The sequence below is a fragment of the Pyxicephalus adspersus genome, chromosome 9, assembly GCF_032062135.1.
Source record: "Pyxicephalus adspersus chromosome 9, UCB_Pads_2.0, whole genome shotgun sequence".
Classification (NCBI taxonomy): Eukaryota; Metazoa; Chordata; class Amphibia; order Anura; family Pyxicephalidae; genus Pyxicephalus; species Pyxicephalus adspersus.
This window is the reverse complement of record NC_092866.1, coordinates 66142787-66168164: the sequence shown is the minus strand read 5'-3', so window position 1 is coordinate 66168164 and position 25378 is coordinate 66142787. Positions and strand designations below refer to the sequence as shown.

Genomic DNA, 25378 nt, shown 5'->3' with positions numbered 1-25378 from the left:
ACATTTTGGAAATTTTACAATCTTTTATATCAGGTGGTTTATTATGTTCCTTCCCCCGTGCCGCAGTTTGTTCCGGGGACCAATCAGAAGCGGCGTTGCAGGGTAACAATGTAACAAGTCTTCATTAAGTTTAGCGATGATAATAAAATGTCTTCCGGCTGCTGACAGCTTCGGTTTGTCTGCGTTTCTGCCTTTTATTCTTTCGGGGGATTGGTATTCTTGACGCACGCCGTTCACTCATTTCTGGTGAATGTGGTGGCGCATCAAGTCATAAAGTGTCAGCGAGAGGCGGCGGCCGCTAATGGAGGGAGAAATGAGTTTTATTTCTTGCAATGATGTCGCAGTTTTACTGTAAATCTCACGCCATCTGCGTTATCGCCGAGTATTTAATATTCCGCCGCTTGTAAAATGTTTCTTATAATGCGCCCACTTTTATAATTCGTTATGGTTTTAAATAAAAAACGAGAGGTAAAAAAAAAATGTGAGAAATTTTCAGAAATGGCGCCGCGATCGTCATTTATCATTCTTACAGAACACTAAATAAAAATGGCTGGAAATCCTAAAGAGGAACTCCAAATATAACGATCAGCGATTGTTACATGCAGCCAATACAAATGCCTGACATCTGTCATTATATTACCTTCCCATAATCCCCTGCAATGCCGGCTCCTATGGTCATGGTCATTGTGTGGGGGCAGAGAGGTTTTGGTGGGGGGGGGGTTAGGCAATTTCCAGGACAGGTGGGGTAACGGGGAAGCAGCACAGCTTGTGAATATTAAAGCAATCGGCATCCCTGCTTAATGACTGCTGAACATTCCAGCCATGCACGCTGTGATGGGAACGGTTTGTATGGGGGGTGCGGTGACACGTCAGGGATTTGTATTCGGGGACATTCAGGCCATAGAAGAAGAGTAAAGTGCAGCCACTGACTATGGAGAAGGAAGCCGATCCTGCCCATGTAACTGCTGATCTGTATATTCCTATTGATGAAATTCAGATTCCCTCCGAGGGGTCACCACTCATCTATCCGGCATTGGGGGGGCAGCAGCCGGATTCGGAGGGCAGAGCTAACCTCCCTTTGATATGTTAATGCCGGACGATGCAGGGAATTGTCAGGAAGGGGGAATCATTCACCACATATCTGCCAGGATGAATTTGTTCATTGTCTGATCAGAGTCTTGTGTTCTGCAGGTTCAGGGTCACATGCCTCCCCTCATGATCCCAATCTTTCCACACGACCAGCGGACGTTGGCGGCAGCAGCAGCGGCCCAGCAGGGGTTCCTCTTCCCCCCAGGACTGACCTACAAACCAGGTAAGTGTGAGGTACCCATGGCGGGGGCGGGGAGTGTTGTCACCCCTTTGTTTGTATGTCTGGGGACACCGCTGAATGAGATGCCAATGGGGTCAGCCAGGTAAAGAGCATTATTAGGGGCTGCACCCCTCCCCCAATAAAGAGAACCTGTCAAGGTATAAATTTAGGAGGTGCCATCACTGACTGACTACAGGTGGTTCCCTGGATGAAGATGGAACCTGCACCATCCTTACCTGCAGAGGTCACATGACGGGGATTGCTGGGATTTGGGGACAGATTGGAAGACCAAAAGTCAGTGTTACATCCAGGCCAGAGGGGTTCATACACGGGTCAGGGGTCCCATCATCATCAGGTCTGGGGGAGGGGTTCATGAAGATGGAGGCTAGACCATCTGATGAGGAGCACCCCAGTCACCCCATAATATACCCCCCAACCTCCACCTCCAATGACCACCATGTATGAGAGATTGGGCTCCATCCAACACTTGGCGCTTGCTGACACTTCCCAAAATTCCACCTTTCAGCCATTAACCCTTTCCCTGCAGACTGTCTCACCCTTAATTAGATGACAGAAATAATAAAATGCAGTGAAATGTAATTACTGAATTTGCCATAGAAAACTTCCCTTCCGATCGCCCGCCTTCTGCTAACAACTTGCAGCGTCGCCCTCATTATCAATTCAGATTTGTAACAAGTTACCTGCGACATGTGGCTGCACAAATTCACTGCATGAACCGCCCGCATCCTCCACTTCCTGCGAGTGTAGACTGCTGCAGAGCATCGCACCATCCTATCCCTTCCCCATCCCTGTCAAATCGTAAAATTGTATGATCTGCAGAGCATTGCATTGATTACATATCGTATATTCTGCAGATTATTCCATCACTGACCCCTCTAGAGATCTGCAGAACATTGCACCCTCCCATCTCCCCCCCCCCCTGACAGATACATATTATATATTCTGCAAATTATTGCATCACTGACCCCTCTAGAGATCTGCAGAACATTGCACCCCCCCCTCGACAGATACATATTGTGTATTCTGCAGATTATTGCATCACTGACCCTTCAAGAGATCTGCAGATCATTGCAACCTCCTATCTCCCACTAAACTAATAAATTCACCCCATATAAGACATAACCTGCACAGCGCCCCCTCTGCCCCAACCCAGAAATTAGCGGCGTGCATCTGCAGTTGGGCAAGGTGCTGTGAAATATTGTTGGCGTCAGGAATATATTGTTGGTTTAGTGTGATCAAGGCTGTAAAAAGGAAAATAAAGCGAGGATATCAGCATGGAGGATGTGTTTTATTCATGAGCAGTAATCAAACATCTTCTATAAATATTACATTATGTGGAGACAAATAATAGCGGCAGCCATGTTATCAGACAAATCTGGGCCAACAAATTGCTACAAGACAGGCGCTGTCCCCCCGTCTCCTCTAATTGGACAGAACCATTACCTGTGATGTGCGCAACAAAGAGACCCCGAAAAAAAGTCCAAAGTTTAATTGGAATAAACGGAGAGACAATAAACAGCCTGACGGGCGGCCATACAATGTGAGATGGCAAATTGAGAAATAAGTGGAATGTAAATTGGACGAATATGGCGCTCTGTGTGCAGATGTTTCCTGCTAATGAATGGCGACGGCACCATGACACCGCATTGTCACTCTGCCCAGGAATCCGAAAATTGCTGCAACAATAAACAACAACGCCTGACAGTGGCGGCACAACGCAACCCCACACAGTCACACACTATTAATATACATTTGTATAGCTCTGACATATACTGCAGTGCTGTACAGAGAACATTTCGAGGTTGCTCTGTTCCAGAAAAGAAGCCAGCCTTGGCCATAAGCATTCAGTTTGCCGCCGGGGGGTTCCAACCAACAATTGGGGTATTTAGGGTACAGAAGGTATTGGAGTGTCATGGCCATGGGATAGTTGGGTATTTGGGGGTTCCCTCTATTCGGGAGTTGTAATGAGCAGCTGATTATTCTTGGCATCATTGGAAGCCCTGAGGAAGTGGTGGGGGAGGAAAGATTTATGGAACGCGTTGGGTGGTCACTTTACATAACTGATTTTCTATAGCTGATCATCTGATTGGTGGTTTCTTTGGTGCTCTGATATCTTCCGTACCCTCTTTATTCTCAGATATGACGGGGTGTAGGGAATCGAGTTGTGAAGAGTACCTGTCATTGTGTGATTGGTAATATTATCGGGGAATATGGGAATTGTTACTCCGTCCATAATGCATTGTGTGTTGTGTATACACGGAGCTGTGTATGGGGTGAGCTGTATTCTCTGCTCTGTCCGGCAGCTCCATACATCTCACACGTTCGGCTGCACATTCCTCTCTATCTGTAGCGTTGCGCACGGTCGGTCAGTTCAGGTTTGATTCCCTGGAGATGACAGAGATGGAGAAAGGAATGGCGGCAGGCCTGGGCTTGTCTTCTATTCTTTCAGAAATGAAAAGAATCACTCAGCAAAGAATCTAAAATCCCGATACAAATGTGCGAAAACAAAATGCTGCAACATGTCAGCTGACTGCGTGCCAAGATTATGGGGAGCGTTCTAACCCTTCGTGTCCCTCTGCGGAGAGCCATCAGACGCTGCAACTGACGCATTCCAAGCACATTGCATGGATACCGGGGGGCTGCGGGTTAGCACCCTGTGCATGCAGTCACATGACTCATTTCCTGATATGTGAATTGGGACACCTGTGTGCAAACACCTGATGGAAGCTGTCAATGCTGCTGGTGGAAAAGGTCAAACCATCCAGGTGTGAGCACGCAGGGTATAGTGACAGCTTCCATCAGACGTTCCTCCTGCAGGTTTGCTCTGTGACAGGTTCTCTTTCGGAATCCTCACCCTGGGTAGTGGAGAAAAACAGACCATTGAAACTATAGGATTGGAGCCTTCACTTGCTGCCTGCTTGTTGAGAAAGTATAGAAGGCAGTGGTAGCCCAGCCGGGCAGTTTTCCATTATCAGAGGTAGTGGCCACCTCTGTATCTCAGCGCAGGTCTTTTAATTTGCCAGAGACAATGCGGTGAAACAGGCGGTGAATGTGCCGCAAGCGGAATTACAGAGCTGTGACACATTAGGAGTTGTAATTGTTGTATAGATATAAAACATAATGGGCCCTCGGTTCCACAAAGGGCCACATTAATAATTCAATTAATAATACATTAGCGGCACATTTAATTAATAATACATTGCTGCACCTTCCCCTCATTTCCATCCATTATTCCCGGGGCCTAATTGTGTGTTTTGTGTGCCGTCACCCGTCAGCGCGTATTGTGTCGTGTTTGGAAACAATGACAGCCGTAATGGCTGCACGCCGGATAAAAGCCGCTCACAGACAATTCAATTAAACTGCCATATTTCTGGCTTTACGAGCGCAATAAACTCCCCCGAGCGCTCGCAGCACATTGGCGACCTTCACCGCTCGCACAAACGTTTGGCGTCATCCTGACCGGAAACACTCAAGGGTGGTTAATTGCTGCTAGCATTAAATCTGCCGGCGGAGCAATCCGACCGAAGGGATCGCAGACACCAGAGGGGAAAAGCAAAGTCACACCCAACACGGGCCAGAGATGGGATCAATATCCCTAGGAATGCCGGTACTCCGACCATAGGGATCGCAGACACCGAACCAAGGGGCAGAGCGGAGTCACACCCCCGGTGGTCCCAGTACAATGACACCCCGGTGGTCCCAGTACAATAACACCCCGGTGGTCCCGGTACAATGACACCCCGGTGGTCCCAGTACAATAACACCCCGGTGGTACCAGTACAATGACACCCGGGGGTCCTGGTATGGAGCCTCCACCATGTTCCCCCTCTCAGTGTTGGCACAGCATGGCACAGTTGGCGCGGCGTGTGCTCTGGGTGTGTATGTGGACGATTGTGATGTTGGACAGAATAGAATCGGGTTGTGTAACGTTCAGGCATTGTTGGGAGAAATGTCTCTTTATGTTGGGACACGTCGGGCTGTTCGCAGGCTCATTCCTTCGGAATATTTGGACAGGATCAAACAATGAAATTAGAGATAAATATCCAGTCATTCCAGTTCATGTACAACGGAGAAGATTCCCGCCACGCCTCACCATGCCCCGCCCACCACACCGCCTTATCGCCGCCTGGAAAAGATCAGAAATCAGCATGTATGGCATGGAGTCATTGTAATGTCACCGACTGCTGGAATCAGGCTTGCAGGGGGAGTGGCTGACCTGTAGGATGAGAGGGGGGGGGCGGTTAGAGGCCATGATTGGGCACCACGTTGATGCCCTCTGACCTCACAGCAGATAAAAAAAAAATGGGGGTACAAATGGCGTCCATCCCGCAGATGTACTCCCAGCCAATCAGCGCTTGCAATACACAGCGTGCTGCGAGCGATCCGTCTTCCATTGATAAAACACTTTCATATTATGCGTTTGCTCCGCAGTAAATTGTCTTTAAAGACGACGGCTCATTGGCGCTGCGTGGAGACAAAAGAGGCGGCCATGAATAATTCATGATGTGTCGGGGGGACTCCGAACCTAAACAAGTTCCTGCTGATAGTTTAAATGCGGATTTCCAATCTTTTTAAAGCGTCATTAATTCGCTGGTATCCTTTGTGCGCCGCTCTATATTTCTCAGGGAAAGAAGGTGGAAGAGATTTTATTTAACCCAAAGTCCCATTTTTTTGGGGGCCGCGCTATTGAACAATCGGAATAAAGCAGACAGGCGCCCGGTCATTAAACACGTTCACTCTGCAAAGTAAAAAAATAATAAATTAAAATCACGCGAGTCGCCAACGAACCAAAATCAACCACATGGAAAGGGGAAAATAAGATGGCATATTTTGAATATTGCCCGGCGGGGGACCACCACAATATCGTGTTGTGGGAAGCATTGTAGCCGAGCGTCATTGGCAATCAGACGCCAATTGTTAGCGGACTGTGTGTGAGCGCTCGCTGTGCTCACTGGCCTGATGAGGTATTATGGAGCCAATGCAATGCGCGCAGATTACCAAGGGACTTTTTTTTTTTAACTTAACGTTAATGTGCAGTTGGTTGGGTGTCGCCCCCTGCAGGGCCATGAAAAGTCGTTTTGGAGGTAGTTAGTTGATGCATTGTTACCCACGCAGGCTGATCTCACTGACGTCTGCACAGATCTGCAAGACAACCAACATTACATTCTGCGGGGTTCATTATTTATTTTAGTTGTGCAGCCTTCCATCAAACACCGCTATGTATATCACTGGTAACATTCGGGGTGTCTTTTCCTCCTCATTGTATATCATCACCTAGCTGAGTGAATCTGGGGTGAATGTTCAGTCATCTGCCACAAATTGGCCTGGTTTGCTTATAGCTAACAGCAGAAAATGAATGAGTAGATAGGGTGATCCTATTACCCCAGATCTGTGGGTCACCCCCTGGCACTCGTGTTACCCCGCATGCCCTGTGTGTGTGCAGATGTCTTGCTGAGTTGTGCAGGCGGCTATGTTGGCACTTGCTGTTTGTCGTTTGTGTTCAGTGTCTAAATCTGAGTCTATTGTTCTTCCCGACAGGTGATAACTACCCCGTGCAATTCATTCCATCGACAATGGCAGCTGCCGCGGCTTCTGGACTCAGCCCGTTACAGCTACAGGTATGTGCGGAGACACTGGGCCGCCAGCCAAACTGTGAGTGGGGGGGGGGCACATCCCAGCTGTATGCTAACTATCACTGACTGTCAAATTGAGTTACGCAATATTATAACCGTGCCGTCCCAGCCGTGTATGCATACTGCCCCTCCGGGGTCACTCCGGAATTACACATCACCTGAGTAATGTAACCCCCCACCTGTACAAAATGTTGTCAGCCTTGTGCAGGGGCTCACACAGCTCACCCCATTCCCTTCCTGATGATTACACGTTTTCAGATTCTATGTCACTATCATGGAAATTCACTGGAAATAGATCTAATAAGGTTTTTTTTGTTTTATATTTTACATAATAGGATTTGTGAGTTATTCCCCTTTGTGACCCTCTGTTAGGGGCGGTCAGGGCAAAGTTAGCCAATCACCTGCTTTGACTAAGCAGTGATCCACCTCACCTGTGCCGAGGCATTGATCATGTGACCAGACATTGCAGGGAGTTTTCAAGCATAAAGTTCCCATCTTGTTTCCTTATGGGAAGATGCAGATAATTTCATTTTACATTTATTAGTGGTTGGTGGTGACCATCAGATGAATTCCTGATATTTATAGAATTGGTGGTACATATTGTTGGGGGTTCTCTTCCTCCCTCCGTCAATATGGAAGAGAGGAGAGAGTGCAGAGTGCAAATATCCAATTTATAGGCAGATGGAGGTAAGAATAAAGAGCCTCAGGCCCAAAATGCAGCTTCAGAATGTTCCAGATATATAGAAGGCCATTTGCCCTTCATCCTGGGGACACCACTTGCCCCCGTGAACACAGAGAGAGGGTGCTGTGAAAGTTGGGGTATCTGGGGTTCCACCAGGAATGATGGAATTCTTTATCTGTGATCTCGTGTGTCTATAGCAGCTGCACTCCCTGCCATAAATTTGCGGGTGACGCTGACATTTGCTTTCCTCAGCTGTTTTATCGTCTCCTGTAAGAGCGTTTTATGAAAGATAGCGGCACAGAGAGACCACGTAATGCATCGGCCCTGTAAATACGGCCTTTAAATTACCCCAATGTTCCGGGGACGCCTTTTATCAAGAAATATTATTCTATAAAGTGACACTACGCCGAGGACAAATCTCCGCTACAAAGTGGCGCCATTGTTAGACGCAGCGCGGTATGGAAGTGGCATGCTCGCAGGGGTTAATGTCGCTTGATGTGAGGAGTGCAGGACGGGTGACAGATATACCTGTCCTCTCCCCGAGTATTAAATGGCCCGTGGAGGCTTTCAACAAACAGCCAGCGTTACGGATGGCGCGGCCTAAGCGTTTCTAATTAAAATATCTCCACGTGTCAGCATATCGGTAATGTATTATTTTAATCCATTTATTCTGTTTATGAAATGGTGACATATGTTTAGATTGGGAAATATATGAGGCTTAAAAATGGCTTTATTGAAGAAAATTAATTTCCTGGATGGCGGGCGCGTGTAATGCGCTCAGTCACCCGGACGCTCGCAGACACAACTGCCACTCTTAATGATGTTTAGACACACTTAAACGGTTTCATCTCAGGCTATTTCCAGCAGCGATGTGATGGTGGGGGCGAGACTTAACTCTGTCACTGATTGGTCACTGCAGGGATAAATAAAGACAGACATGCCCCCATAGTGACGTCACCGCTCCCCAGATATAAGTTATATATTATACAGGAAGTGATATCACCGCTCCCCAGATATAAGTTATATATTATACAGAAAGTGATATCACCGCTCCCCAGATATAAGTTAAATATTATACAGAAAGTGATATTACTGCTTTTCAGATAAGGTTTATATTAAACAGGAAGTGACATCACCGCTCTGCAGATATAAGTTATTTATTATACAGGAAGTAATATCGCCACTCTTCAGATATCAGCTATATAAAACACAGGAAGTGACATCACCGCTCCCCAGATATAAGGTATGTATTACACAGGAAGTGACATCACCGCTTTTCAGATATACGGAATGAATATCGAGGGAGAAATGTTGTCGGGGTAATTCCGATATGATTCTTTTTTGCATTAACACCACATTTACTTTATCAACTCACAGAAGAAATGTGAGGAATGTTGTCACATGACCACTATTACCTTCATTATTTTGGCAGAATCATCACATTAGGAGCTGTGAGGAATCTCTGGGACACCAAAGAAAATGAAAATCAAATATAAACTATCGGACAATAAGTCTTCTCCCTTCCTAGGGTTGGGGTTCTTCCTTCTCTTCCTTTCTATATCTGTTCCCTTCTCTCCTTCCTTTTCTCTCTTTTTTCTTGGGTTAGACTCCATTTTTTTTTCACTCCTTTCCTTTCTTTTCTTCATTCCCCTCCTTCTCACTTTTAGGTCAGTTTCCTATTCTTTTCTTCCATCATTATTGATTTGCCCCACACTCAGAACTGCCCATCTCATGAAGGAAACCTTATTGGTTATTTGCCAAGTTTGATTCTCACAACTGCTGTTGCATATTTCCATATACAGATATCTATCAGACAGTGCAATTAGCACATTTGCTGACCGGCTGCTGAGATAATGAACTCCATTGGAACATGTTCCTATCTGAGTAGCCCGACCAACGATGGCCCCGGTGTAACACAACTACATTTTGTTTAAAGCAGAATACACATTTATACCATAATTTACATGGCGGTTCCCGTTGGATGCACAATATGGCCGTGCAGAGCGCACCAGTTATCATCCTTTGCAGCTCTTCCCCCCCCTCTGGATTTAACACTCAGCTGACAGCAGATGAGACAATTTGCATCCTCTGTCGCTCTGTTCCGTCAGTGTGATTTATTTGGGGCACCCCCAGTGCGGTCGCAGCAGAGAGATGACAGGAAAGTGACTCCAATGTCCCCCTTCACGGTTGGCACCCGTCCTCAAAGCGATTATCATTAGGTTGGTGGCACATTTTGTCTTGTTTGCCTCTCATCGGATCCCAGCGAGAGGGCAATTGTGTCGAATGGTCTACTTATCCTAATTGCTACTAGTTTACCTAAATTCTGTCACACTGACTTCACGAGGGGGCGATCGCAGCAACCGTCGAACAAGAAGAAAAGAGAGAGACTTGCTGCTGGTATCACGTAGAGAGTCCAGCGGACTGTTGCTGGCTGCCGCGATTCAGCATTAATGGCCTCGGAGATGATTAAACGCGCGTTGTCCTTAGCGTATAGGGATAATGCACTTCTCTGCAGGGACTATCTGAGCTATTTTAGGATTTCCAGCCGTGGAAGAAAGAGGAAAAAAACGTTTATTTTACAGGGGAAATCTTAACAGCGCAACAGCTTTTTTCTTTGTGATTCGGAACAAAAAATGTTAGAAATGATTGTTACAAGCTGACGTAGGCCAGACCACCACAGGCTTCAATCCCACTTCACATTGGAAATATAGGGGCTAATTATAAAGCAGGGAATAGGACATTTACGAACTGTGTTGTGGTGAATCCTATCCAATCACTGCCAATCACACATGGAAGATTCACCACCTGAAAGTGTTGCTGAATGTCAGATTCACTGCTTTATAAATGGACTCCGTGGTGTTTTGGGGTGTTCACATTTATAATGCACCACAGAGCGTACACACAAAGACACCTGTCAGGAAGTTGGTACATTTACTTGTCTTTCTTTTCTTTATCCAAATGGCCGATAGCAGCTTGGTGAAACCCCCAATATGTGATAACAAAGACCAATGTGTTGGGTTGTGGTGGCCGGGGAGGAATCCGCTGCTCATTGGGGATATATAGGAAATGAATGGGCGCAGGTAACATTACACACAGGTGTAACACAAGGTGTTAATGGGACCTTAAGGTTACCAAACCATGAAAAGACAAAACATCCATGCTTTCAGGAATATTCCCTAATGTCTGATATTGTTGGAGCCAATCAAATACTAAACTTGAGGGTTTGAGGATTGAGAAGAAGGCAAATTCTTGCACATTTGGAATATTGAGGAAAACTCCTTGTTGGTATAGAACATCTACTGTGAGGAATCGGAGGCCTTGTGGGAAATGGCCACCCAGCACCCCAACCCTGTACAGAAAAATGTTGGCTGTAAAGTCTGATCCCGGTCTAATCCTTTCCTTGTTCTTCCATCTAATGGACTTTAAAAGCCAAGTCCAGCATGGCTGGTGACTACAGGTTCCGTGTACCCTGCATCCAGCCCCTCTTTACATGTATAGAATGCTCTCCTCACACCCATGATGATGCTGCAGCCTACAAATTCACAGATTATGGTGGAGAATTTGCCCCTCTGCATTCATCAAAGGTTAGGTGATGATGGTGGAGATGTCCAGGGGACACCTGGAAGACCTCCAGTGCTGGATTATCTGTTGGCACCATTTGTTACCTGGAGTAACATGCTAGTTCATGGCAATCAAAAAATGAGGGAGGAGAAGAAATGTAGAACCTACAGAAACTTAAACCCAATAATCTTTTCATAAATCAAACAATTTTAATGGCTTTATTAGAACTTTTATCATTTCCTGTGTAGATATAGACAGTGATCAAGGACAGCAATTTGCTGCTTTTTCTTCATCCTTCCTGCAAAGTTTGCTGGCAAAAATGGTGGCCATTTATCTCCTCGCAAGCGACGGCGGCCCAGAGACTGCATGCGCTCCGACGGTCCCATCAGTTTGCCGGTCGTCATTGCTCATTAATGGAGAAAGAGGCGCTGCCCTGTGACGAACGAGCTCCTCGCTGGGCCAATAAACCTAATGACTGTTCAGCAGCGTAACTCACTTTAGCGGGCAAAGTGACAGCGGTAATTGATGGCGTCCACATGTGCGCGTTTAGAGCAGGAAGTGAGCTGCGGCGGGCTCCCGATTCAGAGTCCGGCAGGTTGCAGAGCAGCAGAGGAGACAGATGTTACGGCAGAACGGGACGTTGCATTTCTTTCCAGAGAACGCTCTCGACATCTGGATGTTGTCGTGTCAGGGCGTTCGCCTGCAGCCAGGAGCCTTGTGGTGGCCGGGGCGAAGCTCGGCTACTCTTTGTAAGCGATTAGTGCGCTGGAGCGCTCATAATGCAGAATTATCACTCGGCTGCGTCCTTGCATGGAATCTCGGGGTGAAGGCCGCCAAGGAGCTTAAAGATAGGACGGAATATCTGGAATGTATTTACCTCACCTCCATCTGGAGCTTTTCTCAATATTTGCAGCAGAAAATGTAGAAAACTCAGAATGATATGAATAAATATCTCATCAGCAGATACAGAAATATAAATATATAGTACAATAGGCTTACTATCCACAAAGCCTGTTAGAAAAGCCTCCGATGGAAGCTTTCTCCTGGCCTCTGTGTACAATATAGATTCTGGAGCAAGGAAGATGAATCATTCACCAATAATTACCCCTCCCCTGCCATTCTGTGGCCCCGATGCAGGGAGCCTTTCTTAACTGAATCGTGTTGGTTTGCATTTTCATGCACCTGTAACTCACCTCATGCGCGTTTCACCTGAAATATCATTTCTTTGACAGCAGGTTTATCACACACAAAATTACAAAGCTTAAATTTGCTTAGCATCCAGGGATTCTGACCCACATCAACCATCCAGGAAGGAGTGAATGACTGCTTTTACCTGAGGCTTTTCATACATGTTTTACCTTATTATCATTATTATTAATAATATTATTACTAATAATAATAATGATGATGAACAGTATTTATATGGCACCAACATGTTACGCAGCGCTGTATGAGCAGTCTCTTCCAAACCTGTGCATTCAGCAGTTCAATATTGGCGTATGAGATTTTGCCTTATCCTGATGCTGCTGGATTAGCATTCTATATAATACTGAGTGCACATTGGGTGAATAATAGGCACATTGGGTGAATATTTATCTGCAATGGGTAGAAGCTGAAGGTTTTCCACCGCTGATTACTTGCAGTGTGAATGTAAAACAGATTTCTGTATTGTGTTCTGCGGCACAATGGTTGGGGTCACACGGGGTTGTCATCGCCTGGTGTGCCGGTTCAGTTGTATAAATTGATCTTCATCGCCTGTAAGGGAAGCGGCAGCTAATTTCTCTTTCCTGTTAAACGATCGCCTCGCTTTTATTTTTGGTTAAACACGGCCGTTTGTTCAGCGAGAGATGAAAGGTGAAGACTTTGCTGTTGTGCCGTCACCTTTCCCATCCGAAGGGCCTCCATTTAATTAACGTTGATTAAAGGTCTGACCGGGCCGTGCCCCAGAAATGATGGAGGGCTGTGCAGAGAGCCTGGCGGTAATCTGCGGGGACGGCGAGCGTACACAGAGGCGAGATGGCCTTGCTGAATTTCTCTCTAACTAAGCTGTATTTCAGCGGCTCATTTAATGCTTAGATGGACAGAAGTATTAGAGGAACCAGCGATTCGGAGCAGATCCATCCTCCCAGGCCCTGTTCATGGAGTGCAACAGGAAACACACAACTCTCCGCAGAGCTTCAGTCAGTCTGTTAAAATTCAGGGAAATGAGGTGAAGCCGGGGGCCGTATTTTATGGCTATTTGCCCTCAGAGATGGCGCTATACACCAGCCACCACCTCCATCTTTGTCCTTGGGCCAGCGACCTCTCTGTGTTCCTCTGAAACACTTTGGGCTGCAGTTTTCTTCTCGTTGAACCATTGCAGCCTTTGCTTTACACCCCATGATCCTCTGTAGCTGGAAACATGGGGGTGCTGCAGGGTGCTGACATGATGATCCGCATAGGCTGACGCTATTTGTATTCTTCAATTCATTTACATTTTACCCGCAGAGACAATACACCAGCACTGCCAGCGTGTCAATCTGGGGTGTTTCATTTTTGGCATTATTAGATCTCTATATCAGGAAACATACCAGTCACCCCAAAGTTGCAATTTTTGGCCCTAGCACTGAGGCTTCCTTGACACTCCCCAGGCACTCGGAGGGCAATTTTAGGGTCTCCAGCAGCAATAGCATCCACTTTACTAATGGTATTCTCCCAATGCTGCCAAATCTTTGACACCCAACCAGCAAAGTAATGCTTAGTACAATTTATCTTCTAGAAGGTCAGCTGTGTGTGTTGGGAGTGGCTAATCCTATAAAGATCCACCCATGAGGAACTATACAGAAGAAAAGCTAGGTATAAATAACACAAAGGACCCAGATGCTACATTTGCATTTTATTCCTTTTGGATTTATTTAAAGTAGATGTGAACCTACACAATATCACAGAACCCTTAATGTTAATGTTCATGTTCAGACACTTTCTGGTACCGGGTGACAACCCTGTGCCCTAGTCTCCCAATAATGATGCTGTGTTGTCACCCTATTGCATGCACTGTGGTGGAGATAACAAGCAGCCATTCAGGCACATTGCTGGGACACAAACTGCAATGAGGTGCAGCTGATAGAGTAATGCGTGCATGTAGACAGGAAGTAACTTCTGGAGATCAGCAGCACTGAAGTGAAATAAAGAATTAGTATCAAGGAATAAAACTAACAAATAAAATCCAAAAAAATGTAATGAGAAAAGTAAGTGTCATCCAGCTAAGTTTCTCCTTGTGATTATCTAATATCTAATTATCACATCCCTCATCTAATGTAAGTGTTCAGCTTTCATGCTGTGTTGTACTTCACTATGCAATATGTTGGCGCTCTATAAATAAAGAATGACGCCAATAACAATTCGCATGTCGATGTGGACGGTGACACCAGGCGCTGCCTCCATGGCCGCCCTTTGGCCTGCGACCGTTCTTTCTTCTCTCTTACGGCCTGGAACTTTCCGCCTTTCTTCTTGCATCTCTCTTCTGCCTCTTTGTAGTAGTTTTGGGGGCCGGCGCCCGAGTGCCAAGGGTCCCGTCCGGGCTCTGTCACATCAGAAGAATAAAGGCAGCCGATTTGAATATCAGACGCTTTTGTGTTTGTCCGCCCGATGTCTTATTCTCTTTCACATGAAACATTATTTATCAGCAGCGCTTGTGATTGTAGCTGACTACTTTAAATATTGAAAGTGATTTCCTATTCACATCATTGACATGAATTCTTCATAAAGTCACACGGCTTTGATATGGGGGGGGGGGGAACGTATGTTTCATATATATCATCTACGTACCCGCACCCCCTATAGATTCACACAAAGGCCACTGCTTGTCAGATTCACACATTTCCTCTATGTTACCCCACTGTCATTTCCAACCCCCCTCTATATTGTGATCATTGTCTGCATATCAATATCTGCAACCCGTGAGGGCCGAATATTATCCAAATAATGAGAGGAAGACTAGAAAACATTGATATGTCTATTATATAGGAGGTAATATTATATCAAAGGAGAAGAGTCATAGAGAAGGAGCAGAGTCCTCCCGCAGAGTATTTCAGAAGAGGAGAGTTATAGAGGAAGGAGCAGAGTCCTCCAGCAGTAAAGGATCCCTCCCAGGAATAAATATATACCGGTCCTGATAAGAATTACCTGTGTAGGAAGCTGCAGTGCTAAATGTTGGCATCACCCTGACTATCAGACAATATATGAATCAGACGTCTAGAGGAAACAATGATTTTATTCAGGTAACACTGCTCCTGTATTTGCAGCTGCTAAGCTGGAGTTCTGCTTTAGGTTGCATATCATTACATTCGTGAAAGTTAATGTTTTCTACTTTTGGTTCAGCAGTCATTTTTCTGCAGTGATTACTGGTAGTTGAGGTGTATTGAGCAGTAATTGGGGCAATATATTATCATTGATCAATAAACAATGTGTCACACAGGAAGAGCAGAAATAGAGGTGATGATTGTACGATACATGGAAATGAATAATCTGATCTTATTCTCTTCTTTCTCCACAGCAACTCTATGCCGCTCAGCTCGCCAGCATGCAGGTTTCTCCCGGAGCCAAGATGCCCTCCACGCCACAGCCCCCCAATTCCACAGGAGCCCTCTCACCCACCGCTGTCAAAAGTGAGAAGAGGGGAAGCAGTCCGGTCACACAAATCAAGGTAAAATCACGCCCAAACATGTTCACTGCCATTCACCAGCAGATAATTATGAATAAATACAACAATATGTTCAATCTGATATCACATGGGGGCACGCTTGTCTATGAGTGCCAGGTGTGGTGATTGTACCTCATTCTCCCTCCAGACACTAAAATTAATTTTATTTAACAAATGGCGGCACTAAACGTTCCAATGTTTGTCATTTGTGAGTAGAGCAAAGGTAGATTTTTATCCATTGGCTTTCTTGGGCATTGCCCTGTATGTGTCACTTATCATAAAGCCTCCTATAGCCCTACCATTGTGGTGATTGCAGTTTGTGCAGCGCCAGGCAATGTTCTATTTACAGAATGACAGCCCAGTGCACAACTACAGAAAGGGAAATACTGCTGCACTGCACAACACTTGTGTGTGGACATTAGGGGCCCGAAGAAGTTCTCCATCTATAATTTATCACTATGCATAGAAGATATTTATATTTTTTACATTCTTGTCCATACAAAATCAACGATCTCCCACCAATGACCTGATATTCTGGTTGTAAAATCCAGCTTTGTGCATCTGCTGCATTCCCTATAACATAAAACTCATGAATCCCAATCGATGGCTGGGGGTATTTATTACTTAAATGTTCAGACCAAATGTAATTGTTAAATTGGCAAAACCCCTGAATAATTTCCAGTTAAAAAAAAAAATGGGTCCTGGGAATTGGAAACATTGGAAACATGCCCAGTTGTGCACCTCCAGTCCTGCTGCAGTGTTATCCAATGCCATGGCACGGTTGTGAGATGTATATATATTTGCCCAGCTATAAAGCACTTACACACAGTGTAGCGATGCGTCACACAAAGAGGGTCAGACAGAGGCAGAGTATTTAGAAATTGTAGCTCTGCACTAGCTAGACAAAGCCATAGCCTGAAAATGGGGGGACAGCTAATTTTGGTGCTGGTAACGGTGGTGGGGTGGCATTAGGGCTGTGAGAATTATTCCAGTCTTCCCTGAAGTGTTGCTGATCTACCTGTCCCACTTCGGCGTACTGTCATCAGTGTGTTACTGTAACAAGGCCCCGCATGGCGGAACGCAATGCCACAATTATGTCAAGTCTCCTGTCAGGGCAGCTGCTCCGCCATCATCACATCTGCATTCAGTTAGAATAGACGCAGCATTAAAATATTAGGAAAATAAATGAAATAACATGCTTTATTAAAAGGGAAACCATGGAAGGGGATGATTGATTCGGTAACGGAACGTGTTGCAGACACCACGCCGAGGACCTACGAAAGTCTCCAGACAAGGTCACCTAAGGAAGCCCCCCGCTCCGCCATCTCCACACAGTTCACTATTTACAAGGTCTGCCATTAAAAAAATAAAACGCTGACACTACAGAGAAGACTGCACAAAGGTGGAACAGCTCCAAGACAAAGTTTTCCTACAGTTAGACACACGTTCCACTGCGCCGGCCCAGAAAAAAAAAACGTAAATAATTTTAGGAGGGCAAAGAACATAAAAAGTGTTTATACAGTTGTGCTGCGGAGCCTTCCTGGCACAGAGCTCGCCAAGGGTGCAATGTGTTGTTCAGATAGGGCCCAGTCCACCCACCATGCCAACGAAGGAGCAACTTGTCTGCCATTTCTTCGGCCTTTCGTTATGTTTTGTGTATATTTAGTAAATCTCCAAACTCCAAGCAAAGATTGAAGATTAATAAATCACCGCCAGACCCTATGGGAGCAGAACGCCCGGCTGTCCCTTGTGGTTTGCACCTTTTCTGCCGAGTCAGCTCATGTTTGGTGGGAGGTGTGTGGACACATGGAGGAAGATTCCCCTGAGTCGGCGTTTGTGCGGTTTCTACTGACTAGTCAGCGAGTCAGTTGGCGGGCTGAGAAACCTTCACTGATTGGCCAGCTATATAGCTGGGGGAACTTCCGTTACTAGTAACCGAAGGGGAAAAAACACTCGCCGTAGCTGGGACGATGTGAAATTTCCATTTATTGTATCTTCTGAATTTTATGGAATCCCTGGTAATCTCATTCAGCAGGCTTTTCATAGTTCTCCCACATTGGACTGTGGCCTCTTGTTGCACCCTTTCAATGGGTGGTGGTTGTAGCATTCTTATTGTGGGTGGATCTAGCACCTGGGAACATGGCTGTATTTTCACAAGTTCCAGGCCAGGTCAATGAAGGAGAATACCGGTGACAAAAGAGAAGCTGGGAAGATCAGTGCTGATGGGCTCTCTGTACAGCACTGCGGTATATGTCAGAGCTATATCAATGTATATCCGTGTAATAGTGTCTCTTCCATACGGACGCTGCGTGTGTGTGGAATGCTCTGCTGTGTCACATTAATAAAATGGAAGCGTATTGTTGCTTTCCACATGGAAAACATGGCTGGTGCGGCGCACAGATTACCATCTGGCCAGACACATTTCAATGCCGCTACCATGTGCCAAAAAAGTAAATAAAACATTGTTTACCCTGGAAGAATCAAAATATGTATCTTACTACTCTTATTTAACGGTAACCTAATATGTACACGCAGCTTGTCGCTGTAAACACGAGTGGCGGAGCAGATGGCGTCGCGGTTCTGACGATCCCTCCCATTCATGTGACAATAACCTCTGTATTCCCGGCATTGTCTGCAGTCACAATATTCCCATTCCTCAGCGGATTTCCCCTGCACAGGAAGTGATGTCATCAAATCTCCACCGCCTGGAAGTCCTGAACACCAAAAGGCTTCGTTCAAGCGGAATCCAAAATTTAGTTCATTACAAAAATTAAAAAAAACAAAACATTTTATACAAATCTCTGTTTATAATAATTTCCCATAATACTCTGCATGAAATTTCGTTTTCCCGTAATCTGCGTTTCACACATCATTTTAGATGTTAGATGTTTCACACACATGCGTTTTGTCCTTCACCGTTATACAAGATTTGTATCCGGGGTGGAATTTCTCTTTTGCACTAAGCGTTGGGATGAGGCAATGATTGGATGATGAAGAATGGCGCAGTGTGGTCCCCGGTACATTATACGCAGAATTTCACTAACGTATTCATGTGAATCCTCCCGGCACATCGAGCTCTATGGGTAATTTGTGCCACCTATAAACTTCATAAACCGTACAGAAGATCCTTTGCTTCACCCTCATTGGAACTTGCAGATCCAGATCTTGGCACTCGTCTGCCATCATCACTGCGAACCCACCAACATAGCGCCAACTCTGCCAAACCGGCATCATAACTTAACGCTAAGCATTCCGCGCTTTATTAGGATTTCCCAGAAACCACCTGGACAGTGGGGCCCTGCCAGAAGAACTGTGAGCGGGGGCCCCGTGCTGAAATGATTTTTTATCCTTTGGGATAGAATTATTTACTTTTGGCGGAATCAGCCGGTTTTGCTCTTTCCTATTTGTGAGTTTCTCTATAGTTGGGTGTGTGAGGAGGCATACAATGGTGAAAGTGCCACCACCTAGCCCCACCATGCCCTGTGCCGAGGGTGGAGGAGGAGCTTCATATAAAGTAGGCGGGATTTCTTTGTGCTCAAGGTCCGTGTGGGAGGTAATAATTTAGATAACTCTCCAGGGATTGGTTCCCACATTTTAAGGTGCGGCCCCTAGGTAGAGAAAAGTAAAACCAGCAGTCTGGGTACAGCATATAATTTTTGGGCCCATCCTGAACTTTCTCCAAAAATCCATATTTCTCTATAAAATCTTTTTTAACTTAATAATTTATTTTTGTCTTTAATTTTCTGACACAATTGAGATTTATATTATCCTATCTGGAGACATGGTTATACCCGGGTCTATGGTGTCACTGGGGTCATGAATCATGTGATCGCGTCATACGGGTCACCGACCACCTTATGATGAAACAATGACAGACATCACACAAGTGACGTATTTTCCTATGACTCCCTTTTCCCCCCGGAGCTGTCACAAAGCGTGGGTGCAAAGATTTGGCAGCGTTTCCGTAGTTTAGCTGCGCCAAACATTCAGTGATTCAGTGTTGCTCAGTGTCCGGCGGTCAGCGCGGCAGCAGATGGATGGCGCCCAAACTAAACTCTGCCTGGCTAAGACTTTCCTGCCGTAGTGAAGGTGGAATTTGCGGGGGGTGCAGAGAGCTGCATTTGTCTGCGCACCTTTCTGGTAATGCTGCTGGTGGGGAGGGGAAATCTGCTGGGGTTCTCTCTCCCGTCCCCCTGACATGACATCTTACAGTGTAACTTATATATATATTTCTATATAATTCTGAAATAGCCTCCTAAATGTTTTGGGTGGAGTGATCATTTAAAGAAATTAATGAGCTTCCATTGCTGATCATACTCTGAAAAATGCCGATTGCCCAGCTGCCTTTGGCTTCAGTCACTTCAGTGACCTGGAACCGTCACAGCCAGAGAGAAGTGAGCAAAACGCTGAAGACCCAGCAGAAAGTTTTTGTTAAAATTTTGTAAAACGTCTCTATAGAGCGCCCTGTGAGGGTGAATCAGCCAGAATCAGCAGAATATTCACCCACATGTAGGAAAGGCTCCATCTGTATGTGCGCTCTCCGCCATCTCTCGCACTTCTAGCCGGGAATGTAAATAATTCTTTGTAAATGCCCCGGGTTAATTTCAATCTTGGAAAACACATTAAGAAGTGAACGTCGATGTGCTGTAATTCAGATTTTAATTTGCCGAGCGGCGTGCGTGTTGATGTAAATAGGAGGAATTAATGAGACTTTGTTAGGGAGGCTTCCTCGAGTGCGCCGATAATTAGCTTCCTTTGTTATTACGCCAGCAGATAGCGGCATTGTCTGGGAGGTGTAAAATATCCGCCTTGTCTTAAGTGCTAATGTGGCCCATTTATCTTCCTCTAATCATTGTTTATGTGAAATCCCCGCAGGACGAAGCCGCCCAACCGCTCAACTTGTCAGCGCGACCGAAGACGGCCGAACCCGTGAAGTCACCCACATCTCCCACGCAGAACCTCTTCCCGCCAAGTAAGACCAGCCCAGTGAGCCTCTCCAGCAAGAGCGGCATTCCCAGCCCAATCAGCGGAGCTCTGGGACGGGGCTCCTCTTTAGGTAAGTCAGACAGGTACACTTACCCAGATTTCCAGACTTCCAGGTGAGGAAGCTGCTCAGAGATTCACAGCTTTCAGCTCCTTAACATTCACAGGAGAGCTGAGCGATGAATCTGAGACCCTGGGAGCAATTCACAAAGTTTGGGATATTACAGCTCAGCTGATTTCAGGGCTCAGGGACTCCATTCAGCCTTCCAGCTATATGGAGCTAAGGGCTGTACATCACTGAACAACTTCCATGTGGAACTGGAAGGAAAGCTTTCTTCTAAAGTCCCAGCAAAGAGAACAAATGTGAAAAGAAGTTCAGATATAAATGTCATACACAGGGAGATTCAAGTCCACAATGTCAGCTATCCAAATCAATATATCATTGTATTTTCACAATATCAGCCATTATAAGCTAACTAAGGCTCATCGGAGACAGCCTGCAGTAACCTCAGTCATTTTACTGAACAGGAAACTAACTGTGTGTGGGGGAAATGTGTCCCCCGACATGGACGTCATCTCAGCTAAGGCCATTGAGTCATATACTGTAACCCCGACACAAGAGGGGTGTTTTATCTCAGCAGCATTTTGTCTCGGCAGTAAAAATATTATCCGTCACCTCCTCATCCAGCATCATTGGCAGGCCTGACCCAGCCATACACAAGTGTGACTCTCCCCATACAATAAAGAGAGGATTGTTATTCAGCCTCCGATAAACACAGCTCCTTCTATTTTTATCCCCTCCAAAAAAGATTTCTCAGTATTGGCTGATTCACTTTCCCAATGAGCAGCAAAACAAGACGTTCTTTAGACGGGGGTGAGGAATCTGACACACCCGAGTCACCGGGGGTGGGGGTGGGGGGGTTGTACTGGGGCCTATAGATGGGCCCTAAGCTATCTATAAGATTTAGAGTCCGCACACAGCATCATCCCAAGATCCTGGTTTATAAAGTGTTGGAATGAATAAATGGAGGTTGGTTTTGGGGGATTAGCTATATGAGCTAGCAGGGGCCCGGTGACCCCCTGTGCTGTGTGATTTCACATTAGTTTTGTGCTCACTGATGCCATTTGTTGTCCTGACAGATATCTTGTCCAGTCTGAACTCTCCGGCGTTGTTTGGGGACCAGGACACGGTCATGAAGGCCATACAAGAGGCGAGGAAGATGAGAGAGCAGATCCAGCGGGAGCAGCACCAACCCCATGGCATAGACGGGAAGATCCCGCTGAACAATCTGGGACTGAACAACTGCCGGAGTGACAAGGTAATCTCCCCATATCTGTGCTGCCATTACTGCTCTGCATGGATGTGGAAGTGGAAAGAGACGCTCACTAGATCACAATCTGATCCCATGATTTATTGCATCCATAATGGTCAGGCCAATGGCAGTCTAACTGGCTCCACAGAACATTCTGGATGAGGCAGGGACCTTCTTGCCCTTTCCAAGATATAATGTTTCGTGATTAGTCTTGATTTGGTATTTAACATTTTTAGCATCCGCCCAATACTGAAATTAGTTTGGGGTAGATTGACCCTTTAAGATGAATATATAACAGGCAGACGTCTGAGACAACAGCCATGCTGACATAGTTCATGAACCAAGAGTGTTGTACCGTCACAGCCGTCAGTCCATAATAGAGTGTTGTAATGCCACAGCCGTCAGTCCATAATAGAGTGTTGTAATGCCACAGCCGTCAGTCCGTAGCAGAGTGTTGTACCGCCACAGCCGTCAGTCCAAAGGAGAAAGTTGTACCGCCACAGCCGTCAGTCCATAATAGCGTGTTGTAATGCCACAGCCGTCAGTCTGTGGCATTACAACACGGAGAAATTTGTGATGCCACTGCTGTCAATTGGTACCAAATGTTTGGATAATAGTTATTGGAGACATTTCATTTCTTTGTTCAGCCTTATACAATATGGGGCACTGCATAAGACATATTCAGAACACAAAGAAATACAATTTGTATCCATAGACTTCAGCAAATTGGTGTTCATGTTAGGCGAACCTTTACTTCTCTGTTTCTCACCGCTGCGCTTCACACATCATTGCTGATCTCATTCATAATAATCGGGCTATTGGACCTCCAATGGATCCATAGAAAATTCCAAAGTTCTAGGGAGAAGGGTCATGTGACTGGTTTTCTCCCTTATTTTGTGTTTGCATTTATTTCTTTGCATATTTATACATCAAAGCACTGAGCTTTATAGGCCCTCCGATGTTTTTTAAAGCTGCGATACAATTGGGGTTCAGCCATTATTACCTTTAAATGAACACTTAGCGTTCTTTGTATTTGTGAGAGTTTTGCCTTTTGTATGATTTGTGTGTCATCATTATTTTTATATTACTTTTTATTTTTATTTATAATAAGTTTAGAAAGGAGACATTTTTAGGGACACGGTCAGGAGGAGCTTCTGTAACCCCCAGGAGTCAAATATCTTCTAGCACCCCACCTTCCCTATAGACTTCAATACATTGTAATCAAATCCTTGGTATTCATAGAAACTTCTGGAGTGTCAATCTCTCATTCCGGGTGAAGAAGCCAGAGAGGAACATTCGTATTGGTTATATGGGGTACAAATATCACAAATTTCACAATTGATCATACACACTGCACAATATCTGGAATTTCCATCGAGTGGCCCCTGACATTTCTAACAATAATCATCGGGGCAAAGGAATTGTCGGCTTCCATGTGGTGCCCAGCACTGGCCGCGTACAGAAGATAAGTGCGTGTGTGCCGTGTGAATTGTCAGAGGGCTGCGTTCTTCAGAAACAAGGCGAGATAATGTGAGAAAGTAGATTAAGGAGATGATTATCTGTTACCATCTGTAATTCTAGAGGAGCCGGGTGCTCGGTTTATTTTTGATTTATAGGGAAGCAGATTGCCGCGTGTGCTTTCAGCATTGTGGTTTGGACTCGCATGATCTGTCTATAGTTAGGAAATTGGCCCCGCCCAGTGCGACGCAGAGATCTCGATGCCCTTTGATATATTGATAAAGAGATATATTGATAAATAACAGAACCATTATGTCTAATAATGACCCAACGGGCTGCCCTCCTGGGGTGCAGAATGCAAAGTCTGGCAGCAAGTACATCGCTCTTTTGGTCATCTGACATTCAGGGAAAACGCAGAGCTTTCAGATAAATCATACCGAATATTTCCCTGAGCCCAGCAATGGTCAGCTCAATGTTCACTATTGTTACAGATTGGTCAGTGACCGGATTTAAGGCCCACCAGTTACCGGTCTCTGCCATTCACCCACAATTCCAGGCTCTCCTTTAGCTCCCCCTTTAGGCTGGTTAAAGTAACTCCCTGTTGATGCCTCCCTACGATTTTTGCTGTATTTCAGATGCTGTTTGACGCCGTCACAGGAAGGATGTGCGTTAGAAGTTTACACGCAGTGAGTCCCTACGATCTCTTGTTAAAGATTGTGTGTGTGTTGGCATGGCTTCCAACCAAGCTGCCACTTTGTGACTTAGGGGGAAACAGACAGTTTTTGGACCAATCTCCCCCATCAGAATTATGTGTGCGCTCCGACCGCTTTGCCTGCTCGGCTGAGACTAAAAGACGCCAATATCTGGCTACCAGCTTGTGTGTTGTTTGCATGTAGGAGTCACGCCACTTCATGGCGGCACCCAAGGTGAATATAATGGTCAATTGTGACCTAAATCAGTGAAAATATTCCTTCTAATTAACGGACTGCTGCCTGTCCATCAGCTCCAAGATTTAATACCCCTGGCAGTTGTAAAAACAGCAATTATACAGCCCGCGTGTCAGCCTGTAGGTTAGTATTCAGTGATATTTATTTATAATGCTCAGCCCAATAATAAAAATCTTTAAGAAACTTTTCTTCATAGAACTTCTGTGATGAGGAGAACCACTTGTGTGAAAATGAAAGAGTGAGCGGTGAATCTTCTCCACCGAAACTTACAGAAGTGGTCGGAGCCGTCGGGGTGACAGCGGTGACAATGAAACCTCTGGAGGTCTCGTCACGCTGCGGGGGGAGGACGACACTTTCTGCTTTTTAATGTTTTCCATTTGCCGGGTTTTTTTTATTCTTCTTGCCGGTGTTCTGATGACCACAGCTGATTATAGAAATAAATTTACTTCCTTTTTTAGGCTGAAAATTTTATGTAGGTTTGTGGAGGAAAACCACTTTGTACAGGAAGGCCCCAGCACAATAAATCTTAGAAAATCTTCCAAGAATCAGGTCGATGTTTTTTTTCCGGAGAATTTACAGATTTAATCTCATCGTACAGTAAAGAAAATCATGTCAGCAAAGAGGACCAGTCTAACCTGTGATATACAGGTACACAGATGTTACTTTGTATCATTTTATTGGCTGGTAAAAATAAACATTTACATAGAGATATCCTTTCATCCATTACATTGTATCATTGCTGACATGAAGGATTTGTGTATCAGGTAGGTAGGTGGGGGAGGAGCTGTGG

At 45.5% G+C, this 25378-nt stretch overlaps 1 protein-coding gene across 6 annotated transcripts in view; it reads left to right on the top strand.

Moving 5' to 3' along the window:
- SOX6 (SRY-box transcription factor 6) overlaps positions 1–25378 on the top strand; it is a 202306-nt gene that overhangs the window by 152806 nt on the left and 24122 nt on the right. For 5 of the 6 annotated variants that reach the window (XM_072422370.1, XM_072422365.1, XM_072422364.1 and 2 more), the window contains 6 exons: positions 1192–1312; positions 6869–6948; positions 15741–15890; positions 20763–20943; positions 22011–22189; positions 24277–24327. In XM_072422370.1, coding sequence (XP_072278471.1) covers positions 1192–1312; positions 6869–6948; positions 15741–15890; positions 20763–20943; positions 22011–22189; positions 24277–24327 — 762 coding nt within the window. The remainder of the gene's footprint in view (positions 1–1191; positions 1313–6868; positions 6949–15740; positions 15891–20762; positions 20944–22010; positions 22190–24276; positions 24328–25378) is intronic. The other variant, XM_072422369.1, reaches the window with a different exon arrangement.